This window comes from Lissotriton vulgaris, unplaced genomic scaffold (assembly GCF_964263255.1).
Source record: "Lissotriton vulgaris unplaced genomic scaffold, aLisVul1.2 SCAFFOLD_905, whole genome shotgun sequence".
Taxonomy (NCBI): domain Eukaryota; kingdom Metazoa; phylum Chordata; class Amphibia; order Caudata; family Salamandridae; genus Lissotriton; species Lissotriton vulgaris.
Window position 1 is genome coordinate 506,825 of NW_028255199.1, and position 14,783 is coordinate 521,607.

Genomic DNA, 14,783 nt, shown 5'->3' on the forward strand with positions numbered 1-14,783 from the left:
GAATTTTCGAATCAGTAATTGAATGCTGTTGATTCTTGCTGAGTTTGGCTGTGCCTTTGCTGCCAGAGTGTTTATTGTCGCTCCCAGGTACTGTTGTACGTGGGCGGGTTGAAGATTAGACTTTGGGTAGTTTAACAAGAATCCGAGGCTATGTAGGAGGTGAATGGTGCGGGACATGTGGCTGGCACACTGCTGGGCTGACTTTGCTTGGATAAGCCAGTCGTCCCGATATAGGATGACGTGAATATGCTGTCTCCGTAGGTGTGCAGCCACTGTCGCCAGGCACTTGGTAAACACCCTGGGGGCTGTTGTCACCCCGAAAGGCAGAACCTTGAACTGGTAGTGCTGATTCTGTATGGTAAACCTGAGATATTTCCTGTGTGCCGGATGTATCGGTATGTGGAAATAGGCATCTTTTAGGTCTAGTGTTGCGAGGAAATCTCCCTGACTGAGTAATGGTAGAACCTGCTGTAATGTGAGCATGTGAAAATGTTCTGACAAGATGTATTGACTTAGGGGCCTGAGGTCCAGTATTGGCCTGAGAGACCCGTCCTTTTTGGGAATTAAGAAGTACAGCGAGTATACCCCTGTACCCTGTTCTATAGGTACGAGTTCTATGGCCCCTTTTTGCAGCATGCTGATGACCTCTTGCTGCAATAAGTGTATGTGCTCTGCGGACATAGGACGGTGTCTTGGGGGTATGTTGGGTGGAGTGGAGGTTAGCTCTAGACAATAGCCGTACTGAATAAGTTGTCTCACCCACCTGTCTGTGGCAATGCTCTCCCAGACTGGCAGGAACGGTTGTAATCTTCCCCCGACCGGTGTTACATGGTCTGGGGGCAGTGACAAGATGTCACTGTTTAGTATTGGCGGAGGATCTGGTGTTATTCCCTCGTCCTCTGCCTTTGCTGCTATTCCCACGGTATCCACCTCTATTCTTATTATAGGTGGTTTGCGTGCTCCCTTTATTGTATGGAGTCTGCTGGGATGCTTGGCCTTGTGTAGCTCCTGTTACCGGAGCGACGAAAGGAGCCTCCTCTGAATTGTTGTGACTGCAGGGCACCCATAGACTTGGCTGTCTGTCTTAATTTTCTCTAATATTGTGTCCACATCAGGACCAAATAAAAAAAAAAATCAGGGTTCACAGGCGGATTGAATAATGTGGTTTGAATCTCAGGTTTGAACCCAGAGATGCGTAACCAAGCATGCCTCCTGAGCATGACACTTGTGTTAATGGCCCTGGCTGCAGTGTCTGCTGTGTCAAGCGCACATTTATTGGATGCGTTGGATATGAGTTTCCCTTCTTGTATCAGTGTTTCTGCTCCCTCTTTGTAGACATCAGGCAAATGTTGTAGCAGTTGCTCTAGTGTCATAATGCGCAGTATCGTATCTGGCTAATAGGGCCTGTGTATTAGAAATTCTCCAGATATTAGCTGCTTGAGCAGCTACTCTTTCCAGAAGCTTCTAATATTTTTGACCCCTTGCCTGAAGGAGGGGCATCACCAGTAGTTTGTGAGTTGGCACGCTTATGAGCATTTGAAACCACCAAAGAGTCCAATGGCAGCTGTCCCTTAATATATGTAGGGTCCACAGGCGCCGGTCTGTATTTTCTTTCAATCCTGGGGTTAACAACCCTTGCTCTTGTGGTTTCTTTGAAAATGTCTCCTGCGTGTTTAAGGACACCTTTCAGCATTGGCAATGTCTTAACTGATTTCTCTGAAGTGGAGAAAGTGTCAAATAGGAAGTCCTCTTTAAATGGGTCAGCATGCATTTCCACATCATGATTTTGTGCTGCCCTTTCTAATAATGCGTTAAACGCAGCTGCATCCTCTGTTGGCGAAGTTTTGATAGGATAAGCAGGAGTGTCAGGAATAGTCTGACTACCCCAGGTCAACAGGGTCTGTCCAGGCTTGAGTCTGGTCATCCTGATCCGTGTCCGCAGGGTAATTATATTGTTCATCATAGTCCTACTCCATATCTTCATTAGAAAGTGTGGGTGAGTATGCATAAGTGTCTTGGCCATGGTCCCGCACAGTCTCAAAAAGGACAGGCAATGTAGAAGAATCCCTTTTCTTTTTGAGTGGGATTTTATATGATTCAAGAGGATTTTCAGACCTGATTTTCCTTTGATAAATAGTAAGCCTGCTAGAGTCGGAGTCGATACGTAGCTTGGACTGCTCATCATAGGAGGGCTCTTGGTACACAATGTCCTCTTCTAGAGAATGACTCCTCTTTCCCATCGACACCTTAGGTGGTTCGATTCCGGGTTTCAGATCGAGCGCCTTAGGGCGTGCAGTCGGGGGCAGTCCAAATTTCATCGGAGGCATAGTGTCTTTAGACAGGCTGACCTTCGGGGATGGCGTCGATACAGGTCCGACCGACTTTGCCTTTTCGCCAACGTGTTTTTGGCTCTGCGTAGACTTCGCCGCCAGTTGCGTGGGAGGCGCGCTCTTCTGCCTCGACTCAACGTGCTCCTTCGAGCCGCTTGTGGATTTCGGCTCGAGGCCTTTGCGAGCTGTGGCTTGTCGACTCGATGCTTCGGATCGAGAACCTTCCGAGACGAGTCCCTTGTTTGTGCCGCTGTCAGTCGACGTCAACCTTGTTGGTTCGACATGCTTGACGTTATTGATGGATTTCAGCGGACCGACCTTCGGGTCGACATCCTTTGATTGTGACCCTCCAGGTGCGTCAAAACTTGTTTACTTCGTCGAATCCGATGGGTTCGAACCCTTCGACCCGAAGACTGTCTTCAGCAGTTTCGGCTCGATTGCTTTCGGTTTCGCTTTAAGTAGTTCGACCGATGGCTCGTTTGATATATTCTTAGCCGGGCCGAGACGCGGGGCTATAGAATGTTCGTCATGATCTTGGCTAAGGCCTTCTGGCGATGCCTCGACCGGAGCCCTTGGAAGCCTTTGTGTCTGTTTTGGGCCCTGTAACCACTGTCGGGCCTGGTTCATCGCTTGAGTCATCTACGGCTCCGATGGGTGATAAGTCATCCCTTACCTCGAAGACTAATTCATAGTCGACGTCCTCTTCGTTGTCTTCATAATAGGTGGAGCCATGCTCCGAACCGGGATCCGACTGCTGTTCTGGATCCTCAGTCTTGACGGCTTCATCGTCGTCTTCATCGAAGATATTCACAGGGTCGGGCGCTGGCTTTGCCATCATCTGCCTCGCTGCGCGTCAGAGCCTAGGCGTCTTCTTCCACCTGAATCGAGCACAAGCTAGACAATTGTCCTCATTGTGCTCCGGTGATAAGTACTTGTTGCACACAGGGTGTACATCGATGTGCGGGTACTTCGAGTTACAAAGGGGGCATCGTTTGAACGGGCTCCTTTCCATCGACTATCGGGCCTCTGGTGTCGAAAAGGCAGCACGGCTCTCTTGTACGCCTTGCTGTAGAATAACTGGAATAATAACTCGGCACCGATCAAAATAACAAAACCGACGACCCCGAAGGCCTTTAGAAAAGTTAGAGAACTTGAGTAAAGTAAAGTACATCCGAACCCAATGGCGTAAAACAACAATCTGAGGATGGAGAGGATGCCCATGCGCACTGTAGTCCGGGGGAGGAGCCACCTATCTCGTGATACTTCAAAGACTCTCCCAGGACAACAATGTGCAATCATCCGGACCAAACACTAGGCGGCGATCTATGCACAGATATGAATTCAGCAGCCCACATGCCTCGAACACTGAGTTATCATTCAGTTGATTTACAAAAATACAGGCAAACTAATGTAAAACAGGGGCAAACTATAATGTAAAATAGGGGCAAACTATAACGTAAAACAGGGGCAAAATGGAATGTAAAACAGGCCTAAAATCTATGAACTGGAGTGGTTGGTGGTACTGGGGCAGGGGCCAGTAAGAACAATTGTTAATTACCCGTAAACGGTGGTTCTCCAGTATTGGTGTCTTTCATAGATTCACATGCTTGAATATTCCCTGTCGTCGAAGTGGGAGCCCCACAGTAAATAAAATAGCAATAAACCAATAACAAGTCTTTAAAAACATAATTACATACATTCAAAAACCATAAGTACTAAGGTTAGCATTAACACATAGGGATACATAGAAGACAAGAAAACCTTTATAGCATATCCAGGTCATTATGTTAGTCCAAACTAAAGCCAATCAGGCGCCAGCGCCCCTCTAGAACCTTCTCCTCTGAGGCTCAGGCCCTCAGATTTTCATAGCACAAGAGTGACAAAAGTGTAGGAGGAGAAGCGAGCCTCTGAGGGGAGGTGGGTGGGTCACATGTGAATCTATGAAAGACACCAATACTGGAGAACCACAGTTTACAGGTAACAATTGTTCTTCTCCAGTATTGGGGTGTCTTTCATAGATTCACATGCTTGAATAGAATAGTGAGCAGTAATAGCTGGCCGCAAGACAAAATAGCAGTGCATTAGCATGAAAATGCTATGAAATGAAATAAGCTGCCAGACCGATAATAGTAAAAGACTGTACAGGCGGAGGGAAGGAAAGAGGCTCACCTTATTTAAAAAGATTATGAAGCACCGCTTGGCCCACTGCTGAATCAGCTTCGTTGATCGTCTCAAGGCAGTAGTGCTTCGTGAAAGTGTGCCTGCTGGACCACGTGGCTGCTCCGCATATTTGATGAATCGGCATACCAGCAAACAGGGCAGTAGAGGATGACATCACCATGGTGGAATGAGCCCTCAATGTAGACTGAAGAGGCTGGCTCGATGACAGAAGGAAATAGTGGAGGAAATCCAACGTGCTATAGTTGGCTTGGTATCAGCACGCCCCTTGTGCATGCGTCCATAAGCAACAAACAGTTGATCAGACCTACGAAAGGGCGCTGTCCTGTCGATGCAGAATTTAAAGCATCTTTTAACATCCAAAGAATGCACACGATGCTCCACTGGAGATTGGGGATTAGCAAAGAAAGTCTTTAAGAACACTGGTTCATGGAGGTGAAAATCAGTTGCCACCTTAGGCATAAATGACTGGTTGGTGCGAAGTACAACACAGTCCGATTTGAATTGAAGGAAAGGAGGCTGAAGGGTAAAGGCGTGGATATCACTCACGCAACGTGAGGTCAAAGCAAGAAGGGCCACCTTCCTGGTCAAAAATTTTAAATTCGCTTTGTGGATTGGCTCAAAAGGCACCTTCATCAATTGCACCAAAACATTGAGATGCCAGGTAGGAGGAGGACGCGGGGGGTGGGAACATCCTGAACAGCCCCTTGAAAAACTGCTGAATGACTCTGGAGGAGTAGAGAGAGGAAGATCCATCCTGCCGGATACAGGATATTGCCGCTAGGAAGACCTTCAAAGTGAAGTGGGAAAGTCCTGATTGAGCCAATTGGAGAAAGAACGGCAGACGCTGAGCAGGAGAGGAGTGCACTGGATGGATGTTGGCAGATGCACACCAGTGTCAGAACCTTTTCCACTTTAGCTTGTAAGTCTTTACTTTGGACGGAGCTCTCGCATTGGCCAGAACCTCTCTATATGCTGGCGAAATGTTCAAGTGGGCAAATTCAAGGTGTTCATGTTCCAGGACGATAATTTGAGAGAGATGGGGTCCGGATGACAGCCCTGACCCTTGTCCATTGTGAGGAAATCAGCTCGATGATGGAGGATGGGTTCGCACTGAGAGAAGCAGCAGTTCCGAGAACCACGCTTGTCGAGGCCATCTGGGAGCGATCAGGAGAATGTGGCACGGCTGTCTCCGCATCTTCCACAACACTTGAGGAACCAGCGGAATTGGCAGAAAAGCGTAGGCGAACAGATTGCACCAGTCCATCAAAAGGGCATTCCTGCAGGACCCTTGATGGGGAAGCCAACTTGCATAAGAGTGGCATTTCCGGTTCACAGGGCTCGCAATAAGATGTCCGGGCAACCCCACAGCCGAAAGATGAAGTATAAAGTCGGCTGATGCAACTCCCACTCGTAGGTCGAGGACGCTGACCTGCTGAGGGAGTCCGCTAGGATGTTGGAGATGCCTGGTAGGTGAACCGCTGTCAGTGATTTGGCGACAGAGTGCCCAGTCCCAGATGCTTTGTGCCAGCTGTGAAAGGAGCAGTGACTTGGTGCTGCCCTGCTTGCTTACATAGTGCATACTGGTAGTATTGGCTGTTTGAATGAGCACTGATTCTCCCTGGAGAAGATGTAAAAACTTGAGCACCAGGAAAATGGCCATTAGTTCCAGTCTGTTGATGTGCCAGGAACGTTGAGACAGGGTCCACTTGCCCTTTATGGATTGCCCCTGAAGATGTGCGCCTTAACCTTCCAGGGAGGCATCTGTGGTAAGGACGAGCTCTGGAGCGATGGTTAGGAAAGAAGTGCAGCGATGTTTGACGTTTGAGCCCACCATTGGAGAGCGGATCTGATCCGAGCAGTCACCAGGACCAGATCGTTGAAAGAACCGGTGACCTGATGCCACTGTTTGTCCAGTTCCTCCTGAATCGGGAGACTCGAGCCTGCAATTTGGGATTAGGGAGATGCAGGAGGACACCATCCCAAGAAAAGACTTCAATAAACGAAATGAAACAGACCCTTTTGAACAGATGAGAGCCACTAGGCGTAGAATCCGCAGCAGACGCTTGTGAGACACGAATGCCTTTGCCAGTGAAGTATTCAGAGTGGCCCCTAGAAAGGTCCTGCATGGAGCTGGATCGACCTGAGACTTCTCGGTGATGGAGAGACCAAGGGAGTGGAATAGAGTGACTGAATTGAGTGTCCAGAGACGCCCGATGACGAGATTGCGACTGGATGAGACAGTCGTCCAGGTAGGGAAAAATTTGAACTCCCTTCAAACGTAGATATGCCACCACCGAAGCCAGGACTTTCGTTAAGACGCGAGGGGCAGAGCAAAGGCTGAAAGACAGAAACTTGAATTGAAAGTCTCTGCGCTCTACCCAGAAGCGCAGGTACTTCCGGATGTTTTGGAAGCATCGGCATGTGGAAATAAGCGTCCTGGATATAGATGGTGGTCATGAAATCGTCCTTCGAGAGAAAGCAGAGAACATCCGCGAGTGTGAGCATGCAGAAGGATTGGCACTTCAGGTACTTGATCAGGGCTCTTAAGCCTAGGATCGGACGCCATTCGCCAGACTTCTTGAGGACAAGGAAAAACCGGTAATAGAATCCCATCCCCTTCTGAGACTTGGGAACCACTTCGATGGCACCTTGCTGAATCAGGAGTCGAATTTGTCGTAAGAGCTCCCCGAGGTGAGCCGGAGGTGGACCAGTTGGTGGTGCGGTTGGAGGGTACTTAAACTCCAAAGCAAGTCCTTTTGATACAACGTCCAGCACCCAACGGTCCGAGGTGATTGAAGACCAATTGGAAAAGAAAAGGGAGATTCGACCTCCAACTTTGAGCAGGGAAGGAAAGTCATTGCTTCTTAGAAGCGGAGCCTCTGTTGAAAGACTTTCTTCTGTAAGACTTGGTAGACTGCTGCCAATAGGACTGCTGTGACTGAGGAATATCTTTGATATCCTTGCCCGTAGGAGTGGTACTGGTTGGATCCACCGCGAAAAGGAGGTGTTGCGTCTGCGCGCACCACGAAAAGGCCGTTTGTAAAACTGCAAAGTGCATAATGCACGAGCCGTTTGTGTCCTTTTTTATTGTTTGAAGTGCGTCTTCCACATGCTGGCCAAAAAGCGATTCGCCGTCATAGGGCATAGAGGATTTTCGCCTGAACCTCCTGGCGAAAAAATGTGGAACGAAGCCAGCCCGGACTACGTAAAACAGCTGCCCCCGTAAACTGACGAAAACCAGTGCACGCAATGTCCACAGAGCAGTCGATAATCTGATGACGCTCTCTCTCCCTCCTGAAGAATCTTGAGAGCCTCTGCTCTGGAGGGCTCAGGGATGAGGTCGCTAACAATCAACCACATCTGGCGGTCGTAGTGCCCCAGAATTGCCAGAGAATTTGCAGCCCTCACGGTGGTAGAAGCCATAGTGGAACATTTTTTGCCAACGGCATCAAAAAGACGTCCCTCACGGTCAGGAGGAGCAGTAATTGGATAAGGCTGGTTCCTGGAACGGCGCTCTGCCGCCTGGGTGATCACGGAATCAGGTTTAGGCTGCGCTACCAAGCAAGCTGGAGAACCCTGGGGCTGTCGGTATTTCTTCTCCAAACGAGGAAGAAATGCCGGAATAGAGTTTGGCATCTGCATCAGTTTGACACCCTTGTTCCAAATGAAGTCAATTACGGGTACTGTCCAGACCGGTTTAAAAGGTTGACTCTTTAAATCATAAAGAAAACAGTTGTCATCCTTCAAAACTATAGGAAGTTTAAAATGCTGCACCACTCATTCCAGAAGATGGTGAAAACCAGCCTTATCCACGGGAGGGGAATCCCCTGGACCCGAAGGTGTCGGAGACGGTGTCTGGATCTGATAGTCGTCCCAGTCCACCATGTTCCCATCATCGACTTCACCGTCTTCCCGATCTGGGCGAAGGTCATCATCCTCATAAACCGTTACATGGACCTGAATAGAGGGTGTTTGTGCTGCAGAGGGCGCAACTCACTGTGGCAGTGGAGCAGGGGGAGGAGCTGTGGTAGCTGCAGGCACCGTAGGTGGAGGAGACCCCTGGTGAGACGGTGGAAATAGTCTATTATAATCTTCTAGCATATACTGGAGATTAGAAATGAGGGAAAGTGGTATTTGAGCAGGGGGAACCTGAACAGAAGGTTCCTCATGAAAATAAGTATCTACCTGATCAGCCTCAGTCTTGACATTTAATGACTAGCTCTGAAGGGCTTCGAGCTGCCCGGAACCTATCATCTTCCCCCTCATCAGAACCAGAGTCCTGCTCTGAACCCGTGGCAAAAAGGTGACAGAGGCTGAGAATGATGTGGAAGTGGAAGCTGATCCAAAGGCACCTCTCGCCATTGGTGCAGAGGATCAACAGCAGAAGCCCCAGATCCGGATGAAGAAAGTGGCACCAGAGGCAATGATGCGAAGGTAGACGTTGACAGCATTAACATAGTCGACGGGACAACCACAGTCGACGGCAAGACCACAGCAGTCGACGAATCAGCCGTCGACGAGACCACAGCCTTTGACGAAGCCGCCGTCGACTGAGCCACCGTCGGTGGAGCCGCCGCAACAGCAGTCGATGGACGAGGCTCTCTTTACAGTAAGTGTCCACAAAGATTTCGATATCGACAAGATTGCCTTCTTAGACGTCGACGATGAGATTGGGATCGTCGACGAGAGAGATTTGTAGCTCACACACCATCGTCGACACTGACTAAGTCGACGCAGCCGCAATCGACGACCCACTGGCACAAGTCGTCGTCAGAGAGCTGGAGACGGCAGATTTCGTCGTCGGAACGACCGTCAACGCTCTCGTCTACTATTTTGCACGATCTCGGGGGCGTAGCAGGAGGAGATGGAGACAGCAGGAGCCTTCTGAAGTTGAAGTTTATTCTTTTTCAGGAAAGGAGAAGGCAAATCCTGCACACTGCTACGTTTAGAAGCGGCTCTAGACACACCTGACGCAAGGCTTTCTGCATCAGAAAGAGGTGAATCCTTATCCTTCAACCTCTGCACCCACAGGAGGATACACCCTTCCCTGTCCTTAAGGGTCTTGGTGGAGGAAGTCCTGCATATTTTACATTTTCCTACCTCATGCTCTGGAAAGAGGCAGTAAGGAAAATGATACTTACCAGTATGCATCTGTTCTGGGCATGTAGAGCTGCAGAGCCCTACATTTAGCAATAGATCGCCACCTGGTGTTGGGCTTGGATGATTGCAGGTTGTCTTCTTGGAAGAAGTCTTTGTAGTCACGAGATAGGTGACTCCTCCCTTGGATAATACTGCGCATGGTCATCGAGACTCCCTTCACATGACGTGCAATAGAAAATCTGAGGGCATGAGCCTCTGAGGAGAAGGTTCTAGAGGGGTGCTGGCGCCTGATTGGCTGTAGTTTGGACTAACATAATGACATGGATATGCTATAAAGGTTTTCTTGTCTTCTATGTATTTCTATGTGTTAATGCTAACTTTAGTACTTATAAGTATTTATGGTTTTCAAATGTATGCAATTATGTTTTTATGTGCATATATTATTGGTGATAAGATTTTCTGCATGTCATCTGGGGCAGCATCACAGTAAAACTGATTCATTGAACATGGGCTACACCGTCAGAAAAGTGGACATGCTACAAGAGTCGGGAAATCTATAACTAACCAGCACAGCAATTGTTTGCAGAGTCCCCAATGCATAAAACCACCCTGTTCCTTTGAAAGGAAACCAATAATCTTCAAAACTTTGCCAAACTCACCTTCTTTGGCAGGAAATGCACACCTACAGGGTACTTTTCTGTATTAGTCCATAGCTCTATCTGGGCCAAAACCTGATTGGTGAAGGAGTTACTCATGACAAAGCTGGGGTGACCCATGGCGCAGCCCAAGTTCACCAAGCGGCCCTCTGCCAATAGGATTATGTGCCGGTTGTTCTTTAGCTGGTAACGGTCAACCTACAGATGAAGAACAAAAGAGGTCAATAAAATACACTGGCAGAGCACTGGACTAATATTTTTTAGATTGATTACTTTTTACTGATTGCTGGAACAATGGCAGTCTCTCCCTACAAGAATAGATCAAGAATAAATACCAGCACGAAAAGCCAGTAGATTTTGACTGGGGTTGGGACTTTAATCCCAATTAAATTTCTTCTAATGGTGACTTTTTGCACAATAGCCAGTCTAGTCTATATAGTTCAAGCTCCTCCCACATCGAGGCTCGAAATGCTGGAGTAGAGTATTTTTCCTACTAGTGTCAACTAAAAAAAAAAAAGACACTATCAACTTCTCTTCAGGCTTCGTACCTTTCCTACAGTTTAATCAAAATAACCGGACTGATTCAATCAATACGGACAAAACAATCTGCCTGAGAAACAAGGTAAGCTTAATATCCCCAAGCAGAGGGACAAGGTTTTGGCAGGCAGCATTATGGAAAGTAGTGAAGAACCAATCGTGGAGAACATCATTTTAAATAAATGTCTTTTTTCATTTAAAAAACCTTTTGCAACCGTTACCCTTTAGTATGACCAAAACACTGTTGTAAGTACAGATGCATTTTAGGTTTACAACGTTAGCTATGATTATGCAATTGCATTCCAGGATGACCCTGACAACTTTGAATTTTACCAAAGAACAATTTAGTCGGAAGGTGGAGCCAGCACTGTTCGTAAAAGTGGAAGAACAACAAATTACTTAACTTTGGAAACGCTCTTTCTGGTAAAGTCTAACTGCAGATGGATCACCTTTTGATTACTCCCCATGCATCAAACTGGATCCAAAGACTTGAGCATTGCAATGTGGCTCGGCAGTGATGCTGTTCTGCTCTGGAGAGGAATATGTACACGCCCCTCCCACATGACTACATCAGTTGCTTCAGAGTCTGTCCACATCCCTAGATGCAGAGCCTCAGCAGCAAATTGGGGAATCTGCAGTTAGTCTCTACCAGAAAGAGCATTACCAAAGGTAAGTAAACTTGTTACTTTGAAAGATTTATAACCGCTGATTCTACACCTTTTAAAGGGATACCAAAGCGATGTACCTCTTTGGAGTTGGGACTGTGAATAGACTGAAGCCAAAAACTCCTCTAGGACTGTGCGGGCGGAATGACATTCTCAGTGGACCAGGCTATCCAGACCTTAGCATATGTGAACATATGGAGAAATGTCCACATAGCTGCCTTACAGATGTTCAGGACATGAACTCTGTGTGCCAACGCAGTGGTAGCAGCTTTGTCTCCAGATGAAATTTCAATGCCGCCCTTTCAGGGGCTGCTTTTCAGCTAATATTTAGCAGATCTACATACAGAGCTTGATCCAGCGGGAGATGGTCCTCTTCATCCAATACTTGCCTTCCCCCCCCCCCCTGTTCAAACCCCACAAAGAGCTTATCGTCCACCCGGTGTTCTCTGGTATGACTGCTGTACAAGCGCAGTGCTCTTTTGGAGTCCATGTGATTGAGTTCTCCTGCTCCTTACAGGGATGAGGTGGAGAAAAGAAAGCAGTACGGTGAGATTCAGACCAACGTGAAATGGCATCACAACTTTCAGCAAGGAGGGTGCTTGGGACTGCAGAACCAATTTGTCAGGGAATGTGGTGGTGTATGGAGGTTTGACAGTTGGAAGCTCACTTACATGCAAAAAAGATTTTATGGAAACAATGAGCACCATCATGGGAGTGAGAAGTTGCAAAGGACAGCAGTGAAGCAGCTCACAGGAAGTACACATCAAATATGTGAGGACCAAGGCGTGGCTTGGATGCCGAAGAGGTAGGCAGCGTGAGCTCGGAGCTCCGTGCCCGATCCCGGAAAATATCCTGAAAATTTGATCGGACCCCGAGGTGACCGATACCATCCGGTACTGGAAGGTACTGCGGAGGGTCCGGGGCCCACGGAGGACGACACCGAGCCATCCCACAGCAGTATTTCGACTTTGAAAGTTGAACCCAGGCGAGAAGCCGCGGACCCCAAGATGGCGGCGAGGGCATGAGATCGGACGTGACGGAGACATCTGCCCGGAGACCCACTGAGGACTGCTCCTTGACAAATCAGGGGTGTTGGCGGCCGCATCGCGCCTCTCCCCGGGTGCCGAGTGAACTTTGGGCGCACCCTCGGGCGGTGGCTGAGGACCGCCCCCTGGTAGGGGCGACGACAGTGCGGCAGTGACCCAGTGACGAGAGCCCCGGGCCCCTGGCACGTCTGGCGCTGGCCGGGCTGCGATCGCTCAGTGTTTCCTGCTTCTTGGTGACAAAGCTGGGCCCGGGAGCCCTGCCGGAGGACGGAACCCGACGGCACTCGGAGGGCGACCAGGAACTTACTCGGAGACCTCCGCCCACCCGGCCCAGATGGGGAAGCCGAAGGGGAAGGGAGATGGCGCGACCGATACTGAGGCTGCGGAGGGAGCGGAGCGAGACCAAGCGGCATTGCAGCGGATGCAGGATCGTATCCTGGAGGCCATCGCCACCACGAAGGACGCCCTGCAACAAGATATAGCTCAGGTGGCGACGGGCTTGGGCCTCCTGAAGGCGGACCACGGCAAACTTAAAGACAGGGTGAAATCCGTGGAGATCACGGTTAAGGAATTAGCCCCAGGCCAAGAAACGATGAAGGCCCAGATGGCAGACGTGATGGACCGCCTGAAGGTGCTGGAAAGGAGGGCCGAGGATGCAGAAAACAGAAACAGGCGCAACAACGTACGCCTAGTGGGCCTGCCGGAAAAAATTGAAGGCGACGACATGGTGGGCTACCTTGATAACTGGCTGCGGACAGAGGTGGCACCAGAAGGTCTGTCCCCCTTCTTCTCCCTGGAACGGGCACATAGAGTTCCAGCGCGCCCGCCAGCCTTGGGCCTTCCTCCTCGCCCGGTGGTGTTCAAGTTGCTCCATTACCGGGACAGAGACTGGCTCTTACAGAGGGCGAGAGAGGCAGGGCCCTTTCAAGTGGACAACAACAGAGTCACCATGTTCCCGGACTACACATTTGAGACGCAGCGACTCCGGGCGAACTTCCTGTCCCTCAAGCGGGAGCTCCGCCAGGAAGGCATCAAGTACTCCCTGTTGTTCCCTGCCAAGCTAAGAGTGGTGGTGGATGAGAAATCATTATTCTTCACGACCTCTGCGGACGCTTGGGACTGGTGGGACACTTATAAAGCGGGAACGGACGGTGCTAAGGCCAGGGAGGAGGAGGCTAAGGTGGCGAAGCCGATCAGGCAGTCCCAACGGATCAGGAGGAACCGCAGAAGAACCGGGAAACCTTCGGTGTCGCAGACGGAGGCGGAGGGCAGGCGGCGCTACAGGCGGTAGTGGACTTATCTAGGACCGCCAGGACTCAGTCCGGGAAGGGCACGGAATCGGAGGACCCGGGCACGGGCTCGGAGACAGGACAATCGGAATTTGGTGGAGCCCGGGGCCCTATTGTGACACCGCAGACTTCGGGGGAGATACTGGAGGCGTGTTGAACTGAACTGGTGGAGTGGACTCGTTGGTTGGACACCGGGGCACTGGGCCGGCAGCAGTAGACCATTATTGATTGAGGTTTTGGGGAGCTGTAATGTGGGGATTGTGGGGTGGAGCGCGCGGGGCTGATTTGTTTTAAGGTCTTATCGCATTGAGCCGCGCCTTACTGGCCCCTAAGGTCATCGCAGTGGGGACTGCGACCATTACCACCGTTCCTTGAGGGGTGGTCGGGAGTGTTGGTTTGGATGGGGGTACTTCCAGTTGCGGGGGGGCCTGTCCTGGGGGGGTGGGAGTTGCGAGCAGTTAGGGTGGCTCGGGGGGTAGTAGTTGTTGGAGGGGTTCGGCTTCCCGTTTGGAGAGGGTGGGTGGGCCCGTGGTCGCGGGACTTATGCGGACATTGTTCTTTGCTGTATGGTCCGGTTGTGTAGGGGGGGATGGCTAGTACTGGGGCGTTGAAATGTGTGACCTGGAATGTGCGGGGTATGCAGTCCATGACGCGCAGGCATAAAGTTCAGGCGTACCTCAAGCGTAGGGGGGTTCATATAGCGTTCCTGCAGGAGACACATCTAAATAAGCAAGAAGGGGCGGCTTTGCAAAGGCGCTGGAGGGGGCAGCTATTCTACACGACATTTTCGGCATTTGCAAGGGGGGCATTGATTTGGATACGGGCGGGGGTCCCCTTCCAGGTCTCAAAGTCATCGGTGGACCCGGAGGGCAGATATGTGGCGGTGGAGGGGAGGCTGAGAGGCAGGGTGATATCTCTCTGTAATGTGTATGCTCCTAATGTGGACCTGCCCGCCTTCTTGTCTACCATCTCGGGCAAA

General features: G+C 50.0%; 1 protein-coding gene across 1 annotated transcript in view; it reads right to left on the reverse strand.

The window, feature by feature from the left end:
• The window catches only part of AHCY (adenosylhomocysteinase), a 124,497-nt gene that overhangs the window by 18,356 nt on the left and 91,358 nt on the right, over window positions 1-14,783 (reverse strand). Inside the window, exon 9 of the mRNA XM_086951910.1 lies at window positions 10,271-10,465. Within this exon, the coding sequence (XP_086808036.1) occupies window positions 10,271-10,465 (195 nt within the window). The remainder of the gene's footprint in view (window positions 1-10,270; window positions 10,466-14,783) is intronic.